The sequence below is a fragment of the Ceratotherium simum genome, chromosome 21 (assembly GCF_057802395.1).
Source record: "Ceratotherium simum simum isolate JZ-2026a chromosome 21, ASM5780239v1, whole genome shotgun sequence".
Taxonomy (NCBI): Eukaryota; Metazoa; Chordata; class Mammalia; order Perissodactyla; family Rhinocerotidae; genus Ceratotherium; species Ceratotherium simum.
The window spans coordinates 11410047-11429518 of record NC_141920.1 but is presented as its reverse complement, the minus strand read 5'-3'; the positions used below and the strand labels follow the sequence as shown (position 1 = coordinate 11429518).

Sequence of the window (19472 nt, the reverse complement as noted above, 5' to 3'; positions counted from 1 at the left end):
AGCAGGGTCCCAGCACCCAGCAGGTGCTCGGTGAGCATGGGCTCCTGGGATTCGTTTTCTAGAAACCTCCCTTTTGCAGGACTGATGGTTCCACCCCGCTCCCCAACGTGCTTGTGCGGAGCCCCCCGCCCATCCCACCAGTGGGAACTGAACAGGGCAGCTCGCTCTTCCCTGAGCCACTGTCCCCTGGGCCAGCCGCCCCCGCCCACACGAGGACACAGCCAGCCTGGCTGAGGTGGCGGCTTGGGAGTGGGGCTCTGCAGCAGAGGCCCTGCCCGAGGACTTGTCCCAGGTGACGCTGGGTCGTTAGGGGACAGGCACCAGGCATCTTGGGTCCCCCTCCGAGTCCCACCCCTTCCACTCTCTCCCCACCAGGGGCCACGGGTTCATCTGACACCCTGGGGGCTACACTGGCTGTGGCCCTGCCGTGTGCAGATCTCAGCCCGTCAGTCTCTGTGTCTCTGTCTCGTGTGTCTGCCTGTCTCTGGGTCTCTGTCTGTGCCTCTGTCTCTGTGTGCCTCACACACAATCACAAAGCCTCTCCTACCCCCCACTCGTTCATCCCCCCCCGCATCTCTTCCACTCCCCTCCGGGTCTCACCGGGACCTCCCACTCCTCAGATGGAAGGAGAAAGGCTGTGGGCCTGTGTGGGCCTCCCACCTGTGTGGAGTGGAGGGGCCATCAGGGCTGGCTCTGCGTCCACTGGCTAGGCGGCACCGTGGACGCCCACTGCCTCCCTTGGAGCCCTGGTGTCCTCGTCGGACATAAGTGCACCCAGAGGGGGTCCCGCAGTGACACGCTTAGTGTGTAGTGAGGCTTGATACGTGGGAGCTGTTAGCAATAACAGCTGTGAATTGGGCACCCATGGATGGAGAAATGACGCTGGGCCCCTGCCTGAGCTCTGGGTCTCCCGGAAAGTAACCCTCCAGGCAGGTGCCATCAGCAGGTGGTTCTGAGGAGGGCTGTGTGCTTCTGACTTCCCCACATGATGGAAAGGGAGAGAACAGAGGTCAGGGGAGCCACTGACCTAGAGAGGAAAGGACTTTGGGAGGGGACTGTGTGGCCCGATGTGTGGCACCAGGTTGGCGTTGGGTCGCAGGGCATTCCTGAGCGAGGTGGGCCGGGCAGAGGGTGGGCAGCTGCGATCAGCCATCGCAGGTTCTGGAGGGATGTGGTGAGCGGAGGTGAGTCCCTCATTAGTGTGATCACCTCTGGTGCCTGCAGCCGAGGTTGGGGCGTCTGGAGAAAGTGTGATCCCTTTGATGCCCAGGGAACCTGGGAAGCTCTTGAACTCGGCTCCCTTCACAGTCAGCTTTCCGCTGGGAAGATAAAGCACGTCTCCTTAAGCAGTTAATTCATCCCGGTGCTGTTCCGGCTGATACCATCACACCTTGTCACGCTGCCAGGCCTGCAGTGAAGGCCAAGGTGCCCGTTACTCCGAGAGTCCTAACAATTAACCTGGGAATTCAGTCGGAGATGGGGAGTGCTGGCTTTGAAATGGAGTGAGGAGCCGACCAGGGAGGGGCTGTTTCACGGAGGACATCGAGGAGCACCGGGTGGGAGGTGCCCACCGTGACCTCTGTTGGGATCTCAGCTTTGTGGCCCCGGCACCGCCTCTTCCCCTCCCGGGTCTGGCAGCTCTTTGCTGGCCTGGCCCTGGCTCCGGAGGCCTCGGACTGTGTGTGTAGCGGGGCGGGCAGGAGGGGTCAGATGGCAGCACGTTGTATCGAGAGAAATGGGAGACCCCAGGCCGGGGGCTGCTCGCGGGGCTGGCTGCCAGCGGATTTGTGCCCTGTGTGACCTGCTGTCACCTGTCACTGTCTGGCCAGCAGCATTATGGAGCCCTTCGTGTGAGCCAGGCGCCCCGTTGGCTATTGTAGTACTTGAGATGTTGTACCTGAGAGGTGTTGTAGTACTTATCATCGTTGAGGCCCCTTGTGAGGAAGAGTCAACGCAGCACCCGAATTGGCTCCTGCACTTGTGATTTAGTTTAAATGTTCCTTGAAACTGAATGCATTTGATACTAAAAATGCACGGAATCTTATGCAGTTGAGCTGTTCACAAGTTAATGATGGCATTTAAAAAGAAAGTGAGGGGCTGGCCAGGTGGCGTAGTGGTTACGTTTGTGTGCTCCATGTCGGCGGCCCGGGGTTCACGGGTTTGGATCCCGGGCACAGATCTACACACCACTCATCAGGCCACACTGTGGCAGCATCCGACATACAAAATAGAGGAAGATTGGCACAGATGTTGGCTCAGGGCTACTCTTCCTCACAAAATATATATATATATATATATATATATGAATTCAGGGGGCCATAAAATAATAATAATGAAATTAGCCGACATTCCTTGAGCACTTACTGTTTTCTGAGCACTTGGCAGTTACATGGGCACAGCATCCTATGAGGTAGAAACTGTTGTTAGCCCTATTTCCAGATGAGAAAACTGAGGCACAGAGAGGTTAAGTAACTTGGCCAAAGTCACACAACTAGACAGGGGGACCACTGCCATCTGAGGGATTTGGAAATGGGACACAGTTTACTGTGTTGGATGAGGGGGTCCAGCTCTCAGTGCTGGCAGCTCCATGGGGCTTTGGAGGGGATGTTATAGGTGCAAATGCTAGGCCCTCTGTGACCCCCGCCTCCACTCCCACCCTCATTCCCACAAGCCGAGTGAACGGGCAGATAATGGGAAGCCCTTGAGGCTTGGCCCCTGGGCCCCCAGGAGGCCCCAGACAGTGAGCTCAGCCTCCACCCCTCCCCCTGTTTCTGGTTCTCCTGAGAGCGTGTCGGGTGGGGGTGGGCTGGGGTGGGCAGCGTGGCCCCGCCTGCAGGGTATTGTCCTGGGCTTCTTTCCCTTCATATCTTGGGCTTTGCCCCGGAGACCTTGGGATCCTGAGCCTGGAGACAGCCTCGCCCATCCCCCTCTTTGCAGCGCACCAGCCCCCCTCCCCCCACATTCCCTCTAGATCCCTGGGGCTGCTCCAGGAGCTGCCACGTGTGTGCGACCCCAGCCCTTCACCCCTCCTTGCTCCGCCCCTGGCCGGGCTTAACTCCTTTGATGCTGGATCTCCACCCACCGCCCCTCTTGTCTTTCGTTCATTCATTCGTTCATTCATTCAACAAATACTTAGCATCCACCCACCTGTATGAGCTGGCCGGAACCTGCCCTCCGCAGCTGAGGGTCTAGTGTAACCTGTAATGTGCCCCAGGGGAGAGAGAAAAGTGGGGAAGGGCAGGGAGGTGTGTGTGTTGGGGGGGCTGGTCAGGGAAGGCCTCATGGAGAAGGTGACACTGGAGCACGGGGTGGCTGGCGCCCCGGAGGAGGTCGGGGAGGGACTGGGCAGGTGTCTGGGGCAGCTGAGGGAGCAGCAAGGCCCGAGCGGGCGGCATGTTGGAGCTGGAGGTGCAGGTGGCGGGCCAGTGCAAGGACTCGGCCCAGGAGGGTTTCAAGACGTGGTCTGCCCTGCGTCTGGCCGCGTGGAGGAGGACGCTGGCTGTGCGAGGGTGGAGGTTAGAGCCGCTGGGATGTCCAGGGAGAGAGGCTGGCGGCCTGGACTCGGGTAGGCCAGGGTGGAGGTGGAGACACGTGGCCCACTCTGTGTGTGTGTGCGTGTGATTGAAATCCTTCATGGAGACGATTGTAGATTGAAATGCAGTTACAGGAAATAGTACAGAGCCCTGTATGCTTTGCCCAGTGTCTCCCAATGGGAACACTTTGCAGAACTGCCTACAACATCCCTACCAGGATGCTGACATGGATACGATCCCTTGATCTTACTCAGATCTCACAGTTGTCCGTCTGCTCATTTGTGGGTGTTAAGTGCGAGACAGTTGTATTGGTTCTGTGCAGTTCTATTTTAAGTTCCCATCTCCACCACCACGGTCAAGACCCGGAGGTCCCAACGCCGCAGGGGCCCTCGTGTTGTCCTGTTATAATCACCTTCTCCTTTCCTCCGTCCGCCCAACCCCTCTCCGTTTCTAAAATTGTGCTATTTCAGAAATGTTCTATAAATGGAATCATACACGTGTCACCTTTCGGGGTTGGCTTTTGGCACTCAGCATAATTCCCCAGAGGTTCATGCAGGTCGCTGTGTGAATCGCGGGTCCATCTGGGTGCGTGTCCAGGTGGAGCCACGGTGGGAGATACGGGGCGGGGTCCAGGGCTGGAGGCATCCAGCGCGGAGCCAGGGGCTTTAGGCCTGAGGCTGAATGAGGTCCCCAGGGAGGCAGAGGGGCTCATATTGATTGAGTGTCTACCGTGTACCAGGTGCTGGTGGAGGCATGGGGACACGGCGGTGAATGAGGCCGACCAGGTCCCTGCGGGTGGCGTGGGGCTGACTCGGGGCTAGAAGCCTGGGGTGGACATGGGAGGGGCACACTCAGCATCCATCTTCCTCCTCTTGTCTCTCTTTGCAGCCGTAGAGGGCTGGGACCCTGTTGAGGCCAATAGTCCGGCCCTGGGGTGGAGGGTTTAGCCCAGAGGTTTCCAGGAGTCCTGAATAAAATGAGAAAAGAGCCAAGTGTTGCCCCTAAGACAAGATGGAGTCCATTCAGCAGACTGACCCGTCTTCTGAGATGGCCTTTGTCCCTTTAGAATACGATTTCTTTAACAAAGGGGTGGGGTTGGCAGGTGGGAGAGGGGTGGCACGTGTCCTTGCCAGGCACAGTGACTTGGCTTGGGTTTGGAGAGGCCCTGAATCCATGGACTGGCTCCCCCAGCTCCCGTCACAGGCTCCTCACCTCCGTCTCCTGTCCCCACCCTGCCCCACCCCCCCGCCGCCCCCTTCCTGGAATGCTCACTCTTCTGCAAGGGCCACTTGGTCCTTCTCTCTTTTCTCTATTTCCTCATTTTCCCTCTCCATCCCTCCATTTCCATTTCTGCGCTCTCTCTCCCATTTTTTCCCCCTTTTTCCCATCCGTTTCCTCTCTTTCTGAACTCCCTTATCTTGTTTCCACATTTTCTCTCTCTCTCATATTTTTCTCTCCCATCTCCCTTCTGTCTCTGCCTCCCTTTGTCTGTCTCCTTCTCCCATCTCTGATCATCTTCATCTCTGTTTCTCCGTGCTCTCTCCTTTTCCTCTTTTCCTTTCTCTCGCTCTCAAATGTTATTTCACAGACCTTGAAAACCATCCCTTTCCCTCTCAGGAGGCCCAATGGATAAATGTCTTAATCAGACCAGGCCTGCATGCGAGGTGAGTTCTTGTGAAAGGGCTTCGCGAGGCGAGTGCCTGGGGCCTCTGGTGAAGGACGAGGCCGTGGGGAAGGAATCAGTGTGGTGTCGGTGACCATCCGTCCGTCCGTCCATCCGAGGCTCACAGGCCAGCGTGCAGGTGGAGGACAGGCCGGGCTGAGCTCGTGGGCCCAGACCGGAGCTCTGAGCAGCCTTGGTCTGAGGAAAGGGTACCTCGAGAAGGGGCTCCCAAGGCCGCCTGGAGGCCCAGAATGGGGGAGAAGGGCACAGTGACCGTCCAGACCTGGCCTCTGAGGCAGGTTCCCTGACTTCAGGAGGTTGCTGCTCAGCCCTGGGGGAAGAGTCTTGCTCTAGGCTGGACCAGGCCTGGGGCGGACCTCTCGGTGGCTTCCTAGTACCTGCCGGTTCTGGTGGCTGCCTCTGTTTGCCCTGGTGGCTTGTTTGTTGAATGGAGAACAGCTGCCCAGGTTAGGGACCCCCCACAAAATGCTGGAATGTGGCTGTGTCTGCTTCTGCTCCCCAGAGCTAATTGGTGCTGTTTTCAACATTCTTTTCTGGAGCCAACCACCTTCGAGGCCAGCCAACAAAACCTCGGAGGATTCTGTTGATAAGCAGCATCAGAGGAGAACTGTACGGCTCCGAGGTGAGGCAGCCTGCGGTTGGCGTGGGCTCCTGGACACTGGTCTGGAGGCGGGACACAGACAGTGGGAATCTGGGCATGACCGTGCCTTCCGTGGGGAGCTCGGGGGTCTGTTTGATTGAAAGGAGGCGGCCGAACTGAGCAGGCCCCCAGGCAGGGGTGGCTGGTGTGTTGCCCTCTGCTGGGAAAGGATCTGCCTTCCCTGCTCCGTGCCACGAGTGGGGCAGTCCCAGCTCCAGCCAAACCCACCTGCTGAGGCCCCCCAAAGTCAACCGCTGCCCCTGCTGCTGCCCTTTGCCCTGGTGTTTTCTCAGCCTGGAGCGCTGGCCCCACGCTGGCCCCGGAGCCGTCCATGGGTAACCTTTCTGGGGCACGGCGCAGTGGGGAGAACCCCGCCCTGGGAGCACACGCATCCCCGGGGCCGGCTGCGGAATTTGCGGGGCCCAGCGCAAAATGAAAATGCGGGGCCCCTTTGTCTAAGCTTATTAAGAATTTCAGGACCCTCACAGCAGAGCATTAGACTGAGCGCCAGGCCAGTGTGATTGCACGGTCGCACGCCCATGAGACCAGTCTGTCACTTGCGTGTGTCATGCTTTGAGTGAGCTCCTGAGGCTGCCGAATCCCATTCTCCACGTCTGTGAGATGGGGTTTACAGTCATATCCTCTGCCTAGCGTTGTCGGGAGCAGTAACTGAGATCATGGAAGGTTTAGCTGCTCTTGTTATTATTATTGATGATGCTGATATTGTTACTTAAAAGCTCATTATCTGTGTTGTTGCCTCAGTGCTTTGCATACGCTACTGAGGATGCACTTTATTATTTATTTTTAAATGATCTTTTTATTTTGGATAACTGTAGTTTTGCAGGAAACTTGTAAAGACAGTACAGAGAGTTCCCGCATGCCCCTCACTCAGTGTCCCCCATTATTGTCACCTCACATCATCATCACCGAGACGCAGTTGTCAAAACCGAGACGCCAGCATCGGTCCCGTGCTGTTCACTCGACTCCAGAATTCATTTTGGTTTTCTTTCACGTCCGTTTCTGTTCCTGGCTCCCACCGGGGCCATGCACCGTGTGCTTTATTTTTATTTATTTATTTATTTATTTAGTGAGGAGATCAGCCCTGAGCTAACATCTGCCAATCCTCCTCTTTTTTTGCTGAGGCAGACTGGCCCTGGGCTGACATCCGTGCCCATCTTCCTCCACTTTATATGGGACGCCGCCACAGCATGGCTTGCCAAGCGGTGCATCGCTACGCGCCCGGGATCCAAACCAGCGAACCCCGGGCCACCGCAGTGGAGCGCGCGCAGTTAGCCACTTGCGCCACTGGGCCGGCCCCAATGTGTGCTTTATTTTTAACGTGACCTCGTGTCTCCACTAGTGGGTCACAGTCCTAGCCAGGGCAGGGACGCCAGCCTTGAGCCACCCAGTGACTCCAGAACGGTGCCCTGCAGGTGTCCTCGTCTGGAGATGATTGTCACCGTTGGTCCTGGGCTCCTGAGCCCTGACTTGGCGAGAGGCTGGCCCCCAGACCCGGCCTGCTCCACAGATTCGAGTTCATTCATTTCTCATTTCCTGAGTGTCACCTGTGCGCCAGGCTCCGGCTGCCGCTGGGGCTGAAGACTGGCTTGGTCTCCATCCCTGCAGAGCTTAGCCTGGTGGGGAGATGGGTGGTAACCAAGGAAAGAGGTAAGCAAGATACACTCCACAGTGCTGCCATGGAGGAGGGAGGGTGACACAGATGAAACTGGGGTCCCTTGGGATGGTCTGAAGGAAGGAAGGAACCAGCACAAGAAGACCTCGTGAAAATGCCTTGAGAACAGACAGCAGGTGCAAAGGTCCTGCGGCAGGACAGCCCCTGGTAAAGTCCAGGAGCAGAAAGAAGGCCCGGGCTGGAGGGTTGTGAATGATGGGAGGTGACAGATCGAGTTTAAAGAGTCAGGCCAGATCATGTGGATCTGGGGTCGAAAACCCCCAGCTCTGAGGGACCAGGCAGCTGGCAGAAATGAGTGATGTGGCTGGGGGACCACGGCAGGCGAGTGCACATGTCCCCTGTACAGGGGGCAGCCGCTGCTCAGCACCGGAGCTTTGGGTGTTTTTAGAGAAGCTTAAAATCCGTTTTTAAAAGAGAAATGGCATTTCAATAACAAATATGAGAACACAAACATCCAAACTAACAAAAGCAAGAGTACTGTGAAGGAACTCAGCCCAGGGAAGCCCAGCGGGATGCGCCTGTGGTCTGGGTTTGTCCTCAGGACTGCCCGTTGGTGACCACGGTGGCAGGCCTGCGACCACAGTGAGGAGTTGGATTTTATTTGAACTGCGACAGGGTACTTACCTGAGGATCAGGGTTGTTGTTAAGACAATCCAGCAGGCTGCAAGGGCTGGGAGGTGGCACGGACGGTGTGACAGTGACAACGGGGAGGGAGATTTGGGAAGAATTAGCAGCCGGGATGGAGGACGGGCTGGATGTGGGGGTGAGGAGGAGTCCAGGGTGAATCCCAGTTTCGGATTTGGACAAACTGGGTTGATAGAGGTTCTGGTTAGCGGGTGGGCCCCACAGTGCGTCACTTAACCACCGAAAGCCTCAGTTTCCTCGTCTGTAAGAGGACTTTGTGATACCTATGCAGATTTGGGTCTCCGGAATGTAGCCGGTGCTCAATTAAAAATATGCATATAAGTTTATGATAATCAGAAAATTACAGTCAGTGGCCCTGTGATGAGGTCAGACCCCCTCCCCCCAGAGGTGGGGCCGCAGGGCAGAGGGGCCAGGGGCAAGGCATCAGACGCTGGGTCAGGAGCTGGAGCCCCCAGAGAGCCTAGTTCTGGAGGGGCCAAGACACGACTCCAGCCACCTGGCTGTCCTGTCTGCTCCCTGCCCCTGTATGAGTTTGGATTTAGTAGCCAGTATCTTGGCAGAACTTCTGGGGGCTCCTCCTCTGCTGGTTTCCATGTTAACGCTTTTCCTCCAGCTAAAAAGCAGAATCCATGGGGATCCAGGAACCTTCTAGAGCTGCCGCCAGGGTCAGCATCGCCTGTAATGAGATTGCACCAGCTTGCCCCTGCTGCTAGGGTCCCCCTGGGCAGGGGCTGTCCACTCTGGGAGCCCCCAGCCCTGTTCCTCTGTCTCCAGGACCTTAGCAGCCTCCCGCCGCCACCTGCTGCTGTGGTTCCGGGGCGGGCAGAGGCTGGGCCGGGGCGGGCTGGGCAGGAGGGCTCCGAGGGGAAGGGGGACTGCTCTCACACAGGCGCGTGAGGCTGGCCAGCACAACCCTGCGGGCAGGATTGGACACGCAGGGGCTGCCTGCAGAGAAGTGGGAGGGGCTCTGCTCACAGCTGTCAGAGTGTTCTGGAAGACGGGGCCCTGGAGCAGACACAGAGATTGCAGGCAGGACAGCCAGGCGTGGCCTGAGGTGCAGAAAGCCCTGAGCTAGGACTGAGAAGGGAGGCCGGGACCAAGGGGGAAGGTCGTGGGGGCTGGCCGTGGGGGCGGGGGGCAGGGCCAAGGGCTCAGAAGAGCCGCATTTTCGTCCTTGCTCAGCCCTTACCAGCAATGTGACCCCCGGCACGTGACCTATCCTCTCCTCTCTGAGCCTGCTTTCTCCTGCACAAAGCACGCACCTCCAGCACCTGCCTCGTGGCTCCTGTGGGCCCTGGAGGAGAGCGTGGGTGAAGGGCAGCAGCCGCGGGTCCTGGCGGTGGCCCCAGGCCGGCAGTCCCCGCCCCGTGGGGCCCAGGGCACGGGGCTGGAAGCACAGCCGTCTCCATCCAGCCCCTCGACAGCCCCATTGAGTCTTGGCTGAGCGATGTGACGCGAGCCGGGGGCCACTGCCAGCTCAGCTGCCCGCAGGCTCGGCAGGTCCTGCGGACAGTGAGTCAGGCCGGGCAGGACGGTGGTAAACCAGACAGCACGTGCCCTGTCTGGAGGGGCCAGCTCGCTGCACCCCGCAGAAACGTGGCCCAGTGCGGCCAGATCGCTCTGTTGTTCAAGACCAATAGGAACGCGATATTTACTTGAGCCATCCCAGTTCTTCCGTGTTGGCAGCTAAGGCACTTGTAAATTGCGTGAGCCAAACCTGTCATGTCTGCAGGCCGGACGCTGACCAAAGGCCCCCAGTGTGCGATCTCTGAGTAGGCTGGAAGGGGGGACTCCCAAGTGTCCCAAGGTTGGAAAGCAGATGCTGATGGGACATCCTGGGTCCTGGACTTGAGGTCCCCCCCTCAGCCCCAGGGCCACCCGTGTCCCGGCTCAGTGCTGGGGCAGCGCAGACCCCAGAGTGGGGTGGGCCTGGATTCAAATTCAGCTCTGCAGTTCCCAGTTGGGTCATCTTGGGCCAGTGCCTCTCTGAGCCTCAGTTTCCTCTTCTGCAAAATGGGATTAAGGATCCCTCCTCTCTCAGTGTGTGTGAGGATGCATGGGCTGTGACCCAACAGGGCCCATCCTGAACGGGGCACTCAGCAAGTGCTTACTGCTCGGTTGCTGCGGTTGAATTCAGAGAGGTCGGGGCTTGGTCTGTGCAGGTAGACAGAGCTGGTTCTTCTGTCTGTTTGCTTTTTTTTTCCCCAAAATACATTTCTTAATCTTAGAATTAGAGACAAGTTGCTATGATAATACAGAGAGTGCCGTATACCCCTCACCCAGTGCCCCCTATTGTTAACATCTTATTTGACTGTGGGACATCATCCCAGCCTTGATATCTTGCTGTTAACTACACTCCACAGTTTATTCGGCTTTCGCTAGTTTTCCCCTAATGTCCGTTTCTGTCCCAGGATTGCATCCAAGATACCAACCATATTATATTTAGTCATCATGTCTCCTTAGCTGCCTCTGGTCTGACAGCTTCTCAGACTTCCATGTGTTTGGTGACCTTGGTCTTGAGGAATAGTGGTTAGGTACTTTGTATGATCTCCCTCCATTAGGGCTGATCTGACGTTTTTCTCGTGGTTAGCCTGGGGTTACGGGTTTTTGGGAGGAAGACCAGGGAGGTGAAGTGTCCTTCTCACCACATCATAGCAGGGGACGTGCTGTCAACGTGACAGATCACTGATGACGTTGATCTTGGCCACCTGGCTGAGGTCGCGTGTGCCAGGCTTCTCCAGGTGGCCGTTACTGCCCACCCCCCCCACCCCCCTACTCTCTGCTTGGGAAGCAAGTCACCGAGCCCAGTCCCCCCTCGGGGGAGGGGCAGTTCAGCTCAAGCTCCGGGAGGCAGTGACACACACATAAATTATTTGGAATTCTTTTGTACCCTGTGGAATTATTTTGAGATGTGTGTCTTCTCTTCCTGTCTGCTTGTTCTACATCTAGCAGGTTTCACTTCTTTTGGAGATCATTCCGTTTCATTATCTAAACAACCTGGGTTGAGTCCTGGCCCTTCCCATTTACTATCCACGTGACCTTAGGTGACTCACTCTTAACTGGAGTGATGATGAGAATAATAACGACGTGTGTCAGTCAGGCTGCGTTCGGCTGTGTAACAGAAACCTGACTACAGTGATTTAACCAAATAGGGTTTGTGTTTTTTCCTCATGTGACAAGAAATCCTGAGGTGGCCAGTTGAGCTGATGGGGCTTCTCTAGGAAGTCGTTAGGGACCCAGGGTTCTCCTGGCTGCTGCTCTGCCATCCTTAGTATGTGGCTTTTGTCCTCATGGTCCCAAGGTGGCTGCAGTACCTCCAGCATCACTGCTTGCTCCAGGCACAGTATGAAGTTGATGGTATTATCTCCATCTTACAGAGAGGAAAGTGAGATTCAAGAGGATGAGAAACTCCTACCTTAAAGGAATGTTGTGAAGGTTACAGACAACGTATGTCACCTGGGGCACAGTAGGCATAGTTGTTGTTTTCCCAGTGGGCTGTGGGTACCTGGGGGATGAGGGTGGGCCTCTGGGTACTTGAGCTCCCACACATGGTCGGCCTGGGGCCTCGGCCTCCCTGACCAGGCTCTGGGGCTGACCTTGTAGACCCTCAGAACCCCGTCCAGGGCTGGGGCTGCTGTGTGGCCTGCTTTTTTTGGGGGGAGGATGCTGGAGCTGCAGTCGTGGCCCAGGAGCAGCCAACCAAATAACACTCAGGCCGGGGGCAGTCAGCAGGGCGGCCCGGCCCTGAATCCTGCAGGTCGAGTGGTGACCTGTTACTCAGTGCCCACTTGGATGGGAGATACAAGGAAAGGTTTGTTGTTCCTGTTCTGTTTAGGAAGACAGATTTAATCCAGGACAAACTATGGCCTCGGGGCCAAGTGTGGCCCGCTGCCTTCCTTGTAAATAAAGTTTTATTGGCACACAGCTGCTCCATTAGTTTACATATTGCCTGTGGCTGTTTTGTGCTACCAGGGCAGAGTTGAGTAGTTGTGACAGAGACCGTGTGGCTTGCAGAGCCTGAAATATATACTGTCTGGCCCTTTGCAGAACGAGTTTGCTGGCCCTGGCCTGACAGCAGTCCAGGATCAGGGGTGTGCAGTTGGGGCTTCCCAAGAGGGAGCTACAAGGTGGGCCAGGACTTACCAGGGGCTGTGGGGGATTTCTGGAAACAAGAGTGGGCCGGTGGCACAGGCCCTGAGTGGGTGAGCTTGGCTTTATCAGGTGGTGATCTGACCAAGGGGCTTCCAGAAGAGAGACCCTGAACCCAGGCCGGGCCCCACGCGAGGCTTCACTTGTCACGCGCTGCAGCAGCCATTTGGGGTCTTTGTCAGAAAAGGAGCTGCCTGACGGTGCAGATCGCCAGGGGGCCAACGCTGAGGCGTCTGCCAGGAGCAGCAGGTTACAGCAATGGTGAGGTGGCCAGGGAGGGGCCTGGGGCCACAGGAGAGTACCCGCTGCTCCTCAGCCCGGCCACGACGGGTGGGCCTAGGGCTTCCAGGTCATCCGATTTTCCAAGAGAAGCTGGCAGTCTCGTTTTCATGAGAAATCTGATTTTTTACATGTTTGCAATTAATTTCATTTTTAAAAACATCATGAACCAGACCAAGCATGCGTGCGTCTGATGTGTGGGCTGTGGGTTTCAGATCTCCGGTGTCCAGGGTGGAAGTGAGGAAGGTGTGCGGTGTGGGTAGACCTGGGAGAGTGCCCCAGGCCTGGCGCCCCAGGCGCAGCACCCCGGAGGTCGCTTTTCTAGGGGACAGCAGGCACTCTCTGGGCTGGGGGGGATGAAGGGGGACGTGGGAGGGAGGGGCACACCTGACCTGTGGTGTCAGGTTTCCGAGTCTCCCATCCTATCCCGGGCTGGTGGAACATTCCAGCCTGTAGGCTGGGGGTGGGGGAGTGGAAGCCGGAGTTGGACTCTCCTTGCTTACCTGGCCGCCCCCAGAGGGGCACCTGAGTACCGGCTGCAGGGTGAGGGGTGGGAGGCGGAGCTCTCTGAGTCTCCTCTGAGATTCTCAAGGGTTTGGGTTTGCTGAGTCCAGGTCCGAGGCAGGACCCCTGGGATGGGTTCGGGACTTGGAGCTGGATAGGCCTGAGTGGACCCCAGCTCCATGGGTCCCTGGCTCCGGCCACCTCTGAGTCACTGGACGACCCCTCTTGCAGGTTGCTGTGAGAATCCAGGGGAAATGGACGTGAAAGGGCTGGGTTTCCACGGCATCCTGGTGGCCTGTGGCTAGGCTGGCCTCCGGGGTGTGGTCCTGCTCACCCGCAGCATCTGGGGCGTCTGGCTATTTTCAGCCTCACGCACCAGCCCTCACGTGCTGCTGAAGCCGCTGGTTTCCAAGTGCTCGCTGCCCCACGGTGGGCTTATTATTTGTTTTAGGCAGAATTCCTGGTTGCGTGTGACAGCAACCCAGGTCAGCTTGGCTTAAGCAAAGAGGAGAATCCATGCTCATGAACAGAAGTCCCAGGGGACCGCTAACCTCAGGCAGAACTGCACTCGGGCTCAAATGATAGCTCAGGACCGTCTTGCTCGATCTCCAGTCTGCTTCCCTGTGTGGCTTCATTCCCAGGCAGGCCCCCCAGGGCAGCGGCAGAAGTGGCCCTCAGGGTCGCAGCCCATCCTCACAGGAAACTGAGGGGCAGGGAGAGCCTCTCTGTCCCAGTATCAAGAGTCCCAAGGCTGTTTCTCGTGGGCCCAGCTGGGGTCACCTGCTCACCCCTGGACCAGTCACTGCTCAGGGTGGTCAGGCCTCCTTCAGCTGTGGGGTCCAGAGAGGAGCTCGATGGGGAGCAGCCAGGGGTCCTGCAGGAAATCCAAGATGCTAATACCAGAGTGGGAAGTGGGGGCTGGCCGAAACAGCACACGCCCACTCCACGCCCATCTGCTCTCCCAGAGCAGCGTTTGGGGCTGAAGAGGCCACATTCAGAGCCCCCTGGCTCAACACAGGCCGCCCCTTCCTGGTCACTGACCCCCATTCTCCACGCGCTCCGAGGGGCTTGGTCCAGGGCTGAAATGGAGCTACACCAGCCTCCGCAGCCTCTCTTCCCATCTTCCAGGCTGAGGACCCTTGTGAAAAGGGAAGGCAAGCTGATTTGGAGTGGCTTGTTCTTGCGAGCCCTGTGGGTTCCTAGTGAGCGAACGCACATGCAGCAGCTCTTTAATAACACACGGGGCCGCCTGGGGGGTGCCCACGGAAGGCTCCCCTCTCCCTGCATCCTCCCGCATCCCCCTGCATGCCCCCACATCCCCCCACATCTCCCCGCATCTCCCCTGCATCTCCCCGCATCTCCCCTGCATCTCCCCGCATCCCCATCTCCCTGCATTCCCTGCATCTCCCTGCGTCTCCCACATCCCCCGCATCTCCCTGCATCCCCCGCATCTCCCTGCATCTCCCTGCATCCCCATCTCCCTGCATCCCCCCACATCTCCCTGCATCTCCTCGCATCTCCTGCATCTCCCTGCATCCCCATCTCCCTGCATCTCCCTCAAGATCCCCATCTCCCTGCATCCCCCCGCATCCCCAGTCCCCCACATCTCCCCTGCATCCCCTGCATCTTCCCTGCATCTCCCGCATCCCCATCTCCCTGCTTCCCCATCTCCCGCATCCCCGCATCCCCCCAGATCTCCCCTGCATCTCCTCGCATCTTCCCTGCATCTCCCGCATCCCCATCTCCCTGCATCCCCGCATCTCCCTGCATCCCCACATCTCCCGCATCCCCCAAGATCTTCCCTGCATCTCCGCGCATCCCCATCTCCCTGCTTCCCCCATCTCCCTGCATCCCCCGCATCTCCCGCATCCCCGCATCTCCCCTGCATCTCCCGCATCTTCCCTGCATCCCCATCTCCCTGCTTCCCCATCTCCCGCATCCCCCGCATCTCCCTCAGATCCCCCGATCTCCCTCATCCCCCACATCTCCCTCAAGATCCCCTCAAGATCTTCCCTGCATCTCCGCGCATCCCCATCTCCCTGCTTCCCCATCTCCTGCATCCCCCGCATCTCCCGCATCCCCCGCATCTCCCCTGCATCCCCCCGCATCTCCCTGCATCCCCATCTCCCTGCTTCCCCCATCTCCTCAGATCTCCCCATCCCCCCAGATCTCCCTCAAGATCCCCCCGCATCTCCCCGCTCTCCCACATCTCCCCTGCGCTCTCCCTCGATTCCCCTGCTCTCCCTCGCATTCCCTACGCTCTCCCTGCATCTCCCGCATCTTCCCTGCATCTCCCGCATCCCCATCTCCCGCATCCCCCGCATCCCCCGCATCCCCCGCATCCCCCACATCCCCCGCATCCCCCATCTCCCTGCATCCCCCGCATCCCCCGCATCTCCCCACATCCCCCGCATTTCCCTGCATCCCCCTGCATCCCCCCGCATCTCCCTGCATCCCTCTTTTCCTTGCTTCCTGAATGCAGAAATGATGTTCCCCCTCCATCACCAGGAAAGCTGCCGCCGTTTCTTGCACCGGGTCTCGCTGGAGCTACAGATGTGATTCCATCTAGAGCTGCTAGGAGTCTCTTATGACATCTATCCTTCCTTCCTTCATAATGACATTGATTTTCCTCCTCTTTTGGAAATCTGTCTCCTTGAGGGGAGAGGCAGAAGCCCCGTCCCTGTTGGTAGAACCGTTTGAAAAGAACACGGGTCGAATGAGGCCCAGCAGCTCCAGGAGAGGCCACGTGGCTGGGCCAGGACACTGGCTCTGGCCTGGCCTGGCCACTGACCCTTGGCGCCCACGAAGGCTTACCTGCATCCTGAGGGCCAGGAGAAGAAGGGACCTGTCTTTCAGGATCACAAAATGCTCTTTGCTCTGCAAGCCACGTGTCAGGACGAGGGAGTTGGTCTTTGAACTGTCATTATTCACTTGAATGTTGTATTTCTTTTCTTTTTTTTTTTTTTAAAGGGAAAGATATCTGCTGTTTCAACATTTGATAACTTTATTTATTTATTTATTTTTTACCCCAAAGCCCCAGTAGATAGTTGCATGTCATAGCTGCACATCCTTCTAGTTGCTGTATGTGGGATGCGGCCTCAGCATGGCCGGAGAAGCGGTGCGTTGGTGCACACCCGGGATCCAAACCCGGGCCGCCAGCAGCGGAGCGCGTGCTCTTAACCGCTAAGCCACGGAGCCGGCCCCAAATGTTGTATTTTCTAGATAGTACAATGGCCAGTTCTCCGGAGGAACAGGGTGAAGATTCTAGAACTATGGGTTATCCACAAACCACATCCCTTAGGCTGTGAGATGCATCTTGTGCCTCATTTCTCAGTTGTGTTCTGGTTGTAGTGCTGTCGGAGGACTTGGGTCCGATCTGCAGGGCTGAGTGGCAGCCCAGGGAGGTGCTGGGAGAAGGGGGCAGGTGAGATAGGCCCTAGGTCCCAGGATCCCCCAAGCAGGCTGAGCCAAGAGTGGCTGACCGAGGGTTACTGGGTGGAATGCTCTGTGTGCCCTTTTGTGAGGCTGGTCCTTGGCCAAGGTGAATTGCTCGTCCTGGTTTTCCAGACGTCCTGGTTTTCCAGGTGTGGGTTGGTGACACGGGAAGGCTCTGTGTGGGGGCAGCTCAGGGCCAAGGGGCTCACACACTAGATTCTGTCCACTCCGACCCTAAACCCGGCCCTCACCCGGGGGGGACACCTGCCCAGCCTCTCTGGCTCTTCTCTTTCTCCTACAGTCTGTTGTCTGTTCTGTCTAATTTTACACACACACACACTCTCTCTCTCTCTCTCTCAATTACTGGCTTCAATGGCTCCCTCTCTTAGGATGAAGTTCTTAGCACGGCCTCCAAGAGCTCACGTGATCTGGCCCTGGTTTATGGCTTCATCCCTGTCCACACTGATCCAGCCCGACTCTAGGCTGAGCTGCTTCAGTGCCCGTGGACCACACAGCCCTGTGCACGTGCCGCTGCTCGGCCTGGACCACGGCCCCTCCTGTTGGCTGAGGTCCCAGCCGGCTCAGCCTCTGCAAACCTCCCAGGAGTCAGGCCTCTCGCGGTTCCGCAGGCCTCTGAGCCTCCCCACCGTCGGCCCTCATCACATGGCGGTGTTGTTGTTCCTATTGGTTCCTTTGTCTTCCCCGCCAGACAGCGAGTCCCGTGACGGCTGGGACTGCCCTCTGGTTCCCAGCTGTCCCTCAGTGCCTAGAAGGGGGCCTGACCTGGCACAGGGGCTCAGTAAGGTAGAGGGTGAGTGGGTGGATGCTTGGAGGACATGGGACGTGGGGCACCCATGAGCACCTCCCAGAGCCTTTGCTCGCCCACGTCCTCGTGAGAAGGACAGTCACGGTGTCGCTTGGGGAACAAGTGCGAGGGGAGGGTAAGTACGCGCGCAGCACAGCGCGGGGCCGCGGAGGTGCTTGCTTTGGGGAGCTGCTAACCACCAGCTAGAGCCCCATCCTTACCCTGCCGCCTGCGACTCCAGCCGAAGGCTGGGCCAGAGCTGGTCTCAGCCGGTGGGGCAGAGGTGGCCAGGAGATGGAACAGTCAAGGGAGCTGTGGGGGAGGCGGGAGGCTGGTGAGAGAGACCCCAGACGGAGCCATGCAGAAGGGCCTCCTCCCTCTGCACCCCTGAGCCCCACGGACCTGCCCATCCCCTGCCGGGTCCTCCCGGGGGCAGCCCGGCAGACCTCCTCGCTTTTCCCTCCTCCCCCGGGACCCGGTCATTGGGATCAGCCCTGGCTCTACAGGCGCATCACCTGGGAGCTTTGAAATACCCGGATGCCCAGGCCACACCCCAGGCCAGTGACGTCAGACTCAGGGTGGGGCCTGGGCAGAAGCATTTCATAACCCTCCCAGGAAGCCCCAACATGCAGCCAAGTTCGAGAAGCACTGTTCGAGGTATTCCTCCGTAAAACCGGTTTTTCCTCGAGCTGCGTACCTAACTTATAGGGTCCCCCCAGCTAGAGCTCGGGGAGGGTTGCCTGATGGGAAGTGTCCCCATTCCCAGCCTCCCCACAACAAAAATCCACGCCAGAAATAAGTAAGCACTTCTTAAAATGGTTCGATTTTTTGAAAAAGTACCGCATGCATGTGGCACAAACTTCAGGCAGCACCGATGGGCACGCAGTGAAAGGACAAGCGGCCCCCCCGTTCTCCCAGCGACGGGCCCCGCGCCCCGCGCCTGGGGGTCCCTGCAGAGCTGTGTGTGCGCGCACGCGCGTGCGGGGGGAAGGCCCCCTGTCTCGCCGCCCCAGTCGTCCGCTAGCGGAACCTGGCTCTGCCTGCTCTCAGGCATGCAGAGTGCTGCGTCGGGGACGTGGGCCACGCTGATGGCTAGCCCCCTTCAGGGGGGCCGGCTTTGGTCATCACCAAGCAGCATGGAATCCGTGGTCACATGTGCGACTCTCCCTGCGGGATGAATTCCTGGAAAAACTGGAATTCTTGGGTCACAAAACAGGTGGATTCACCTGGCTGATAAGCACCCCGTTTTCTGTCATTCCAGAGGCCGTCTACACCGGCGCCCCCCACGTACGAGCTGCCCGCATTGTACAGGACCGAGGACTATTTTCCTGTGGACGCCGGGGAGGCAACGCTCCCCCCCCGCAGCGGCCCTCGGCGGCTGTGAGCCTTGCCGTCCTGCCTTCAGGGTCGTCGGAGAGTGAAACTGAGGACACAGCAGCTTGGGTTTTTTCTGTTCTTACTGTTGATTTGTTTTCTGAGTTTCCTGCCTTGCTTCATGTGCGACCGCGGGGTTTGGAGAGGCGGTGGGAACGCACGTGTGGCCGTGCCGCAGGGGTGAGCTGGGGGGGGCGCTTTCCGCCAGCGGTTGGCCTGCCTGGGGTTCCAGGACGAGGCGTCAGGTCTGACGTGCCACCGGGGCTGATGGACGCCGGGGACTTTCTCTGCGAGGGCTTTGCATGGGAATCTTAGGGGGCTCACTCGGTGCCCCAGGGCTGTGTGGCTCCAGGTCCGGTGGTGGTGGGTCTGTCTGCAAACCCCAGTGCCCACTGGCTGTGAATCATCTCAATAAAGGTGTCAAGAGGTCACGTGTGGTCTGGGTGTAAGTGTTTTCTGGAAGGGTGCTCCTGCCCCCTGGGCAAGCGTGATCCTCCAACCTGCTTATGATAAAGCCCCTCACCTGAGGGGGGGGGGTGCAGCTCTGGCCTTCAGAGGCCCAGCAAGAGTGGAGAGCTCATTAGGGTTCCAGGGGGTCTGCAAAGGTGGGTTTGCCTTAAATTCTTCTCATGCAGATGAATTTCCTGAAACTCCAGATTCCTCATTTTGGTGATAGATATTTCTCCTTTTTCTGGAATTCCTCAGAGAGCCAAGAAAACACACACAAACAC

General features: G+C 58.1%; 1 protein-coding gene across 3 annotated transcripts in view; it reads left to right on the top strand.

Annotated features, from left to right (window-relative positions):
• The window catches only part of BCAS4 (breast carcinoma amplified sequence 4), a 58950-nt gene extending 39778 nt beyond the window's left edge, over nucleotides 1-19172 (top strand). For all 3 annotated transcript variants that reach the window (XM_087445117.1, XM_087445118.1, XM_004430538.2), the window contains one exon: nucleotides 18629-19172. In XM_087445117.1, coding sequence (XP_087301243.1) covers nucleotides 18629-18751 — 123 coding nt within the window. In that variant the 3' untranslated portion in view covers nucleotides 18752-19172. The remainder of the gene's footprint in view (nucleotides 1-18628) is intronic.
• Nucleotides 19173-19472: the final 300 nt, after the last annotated feature.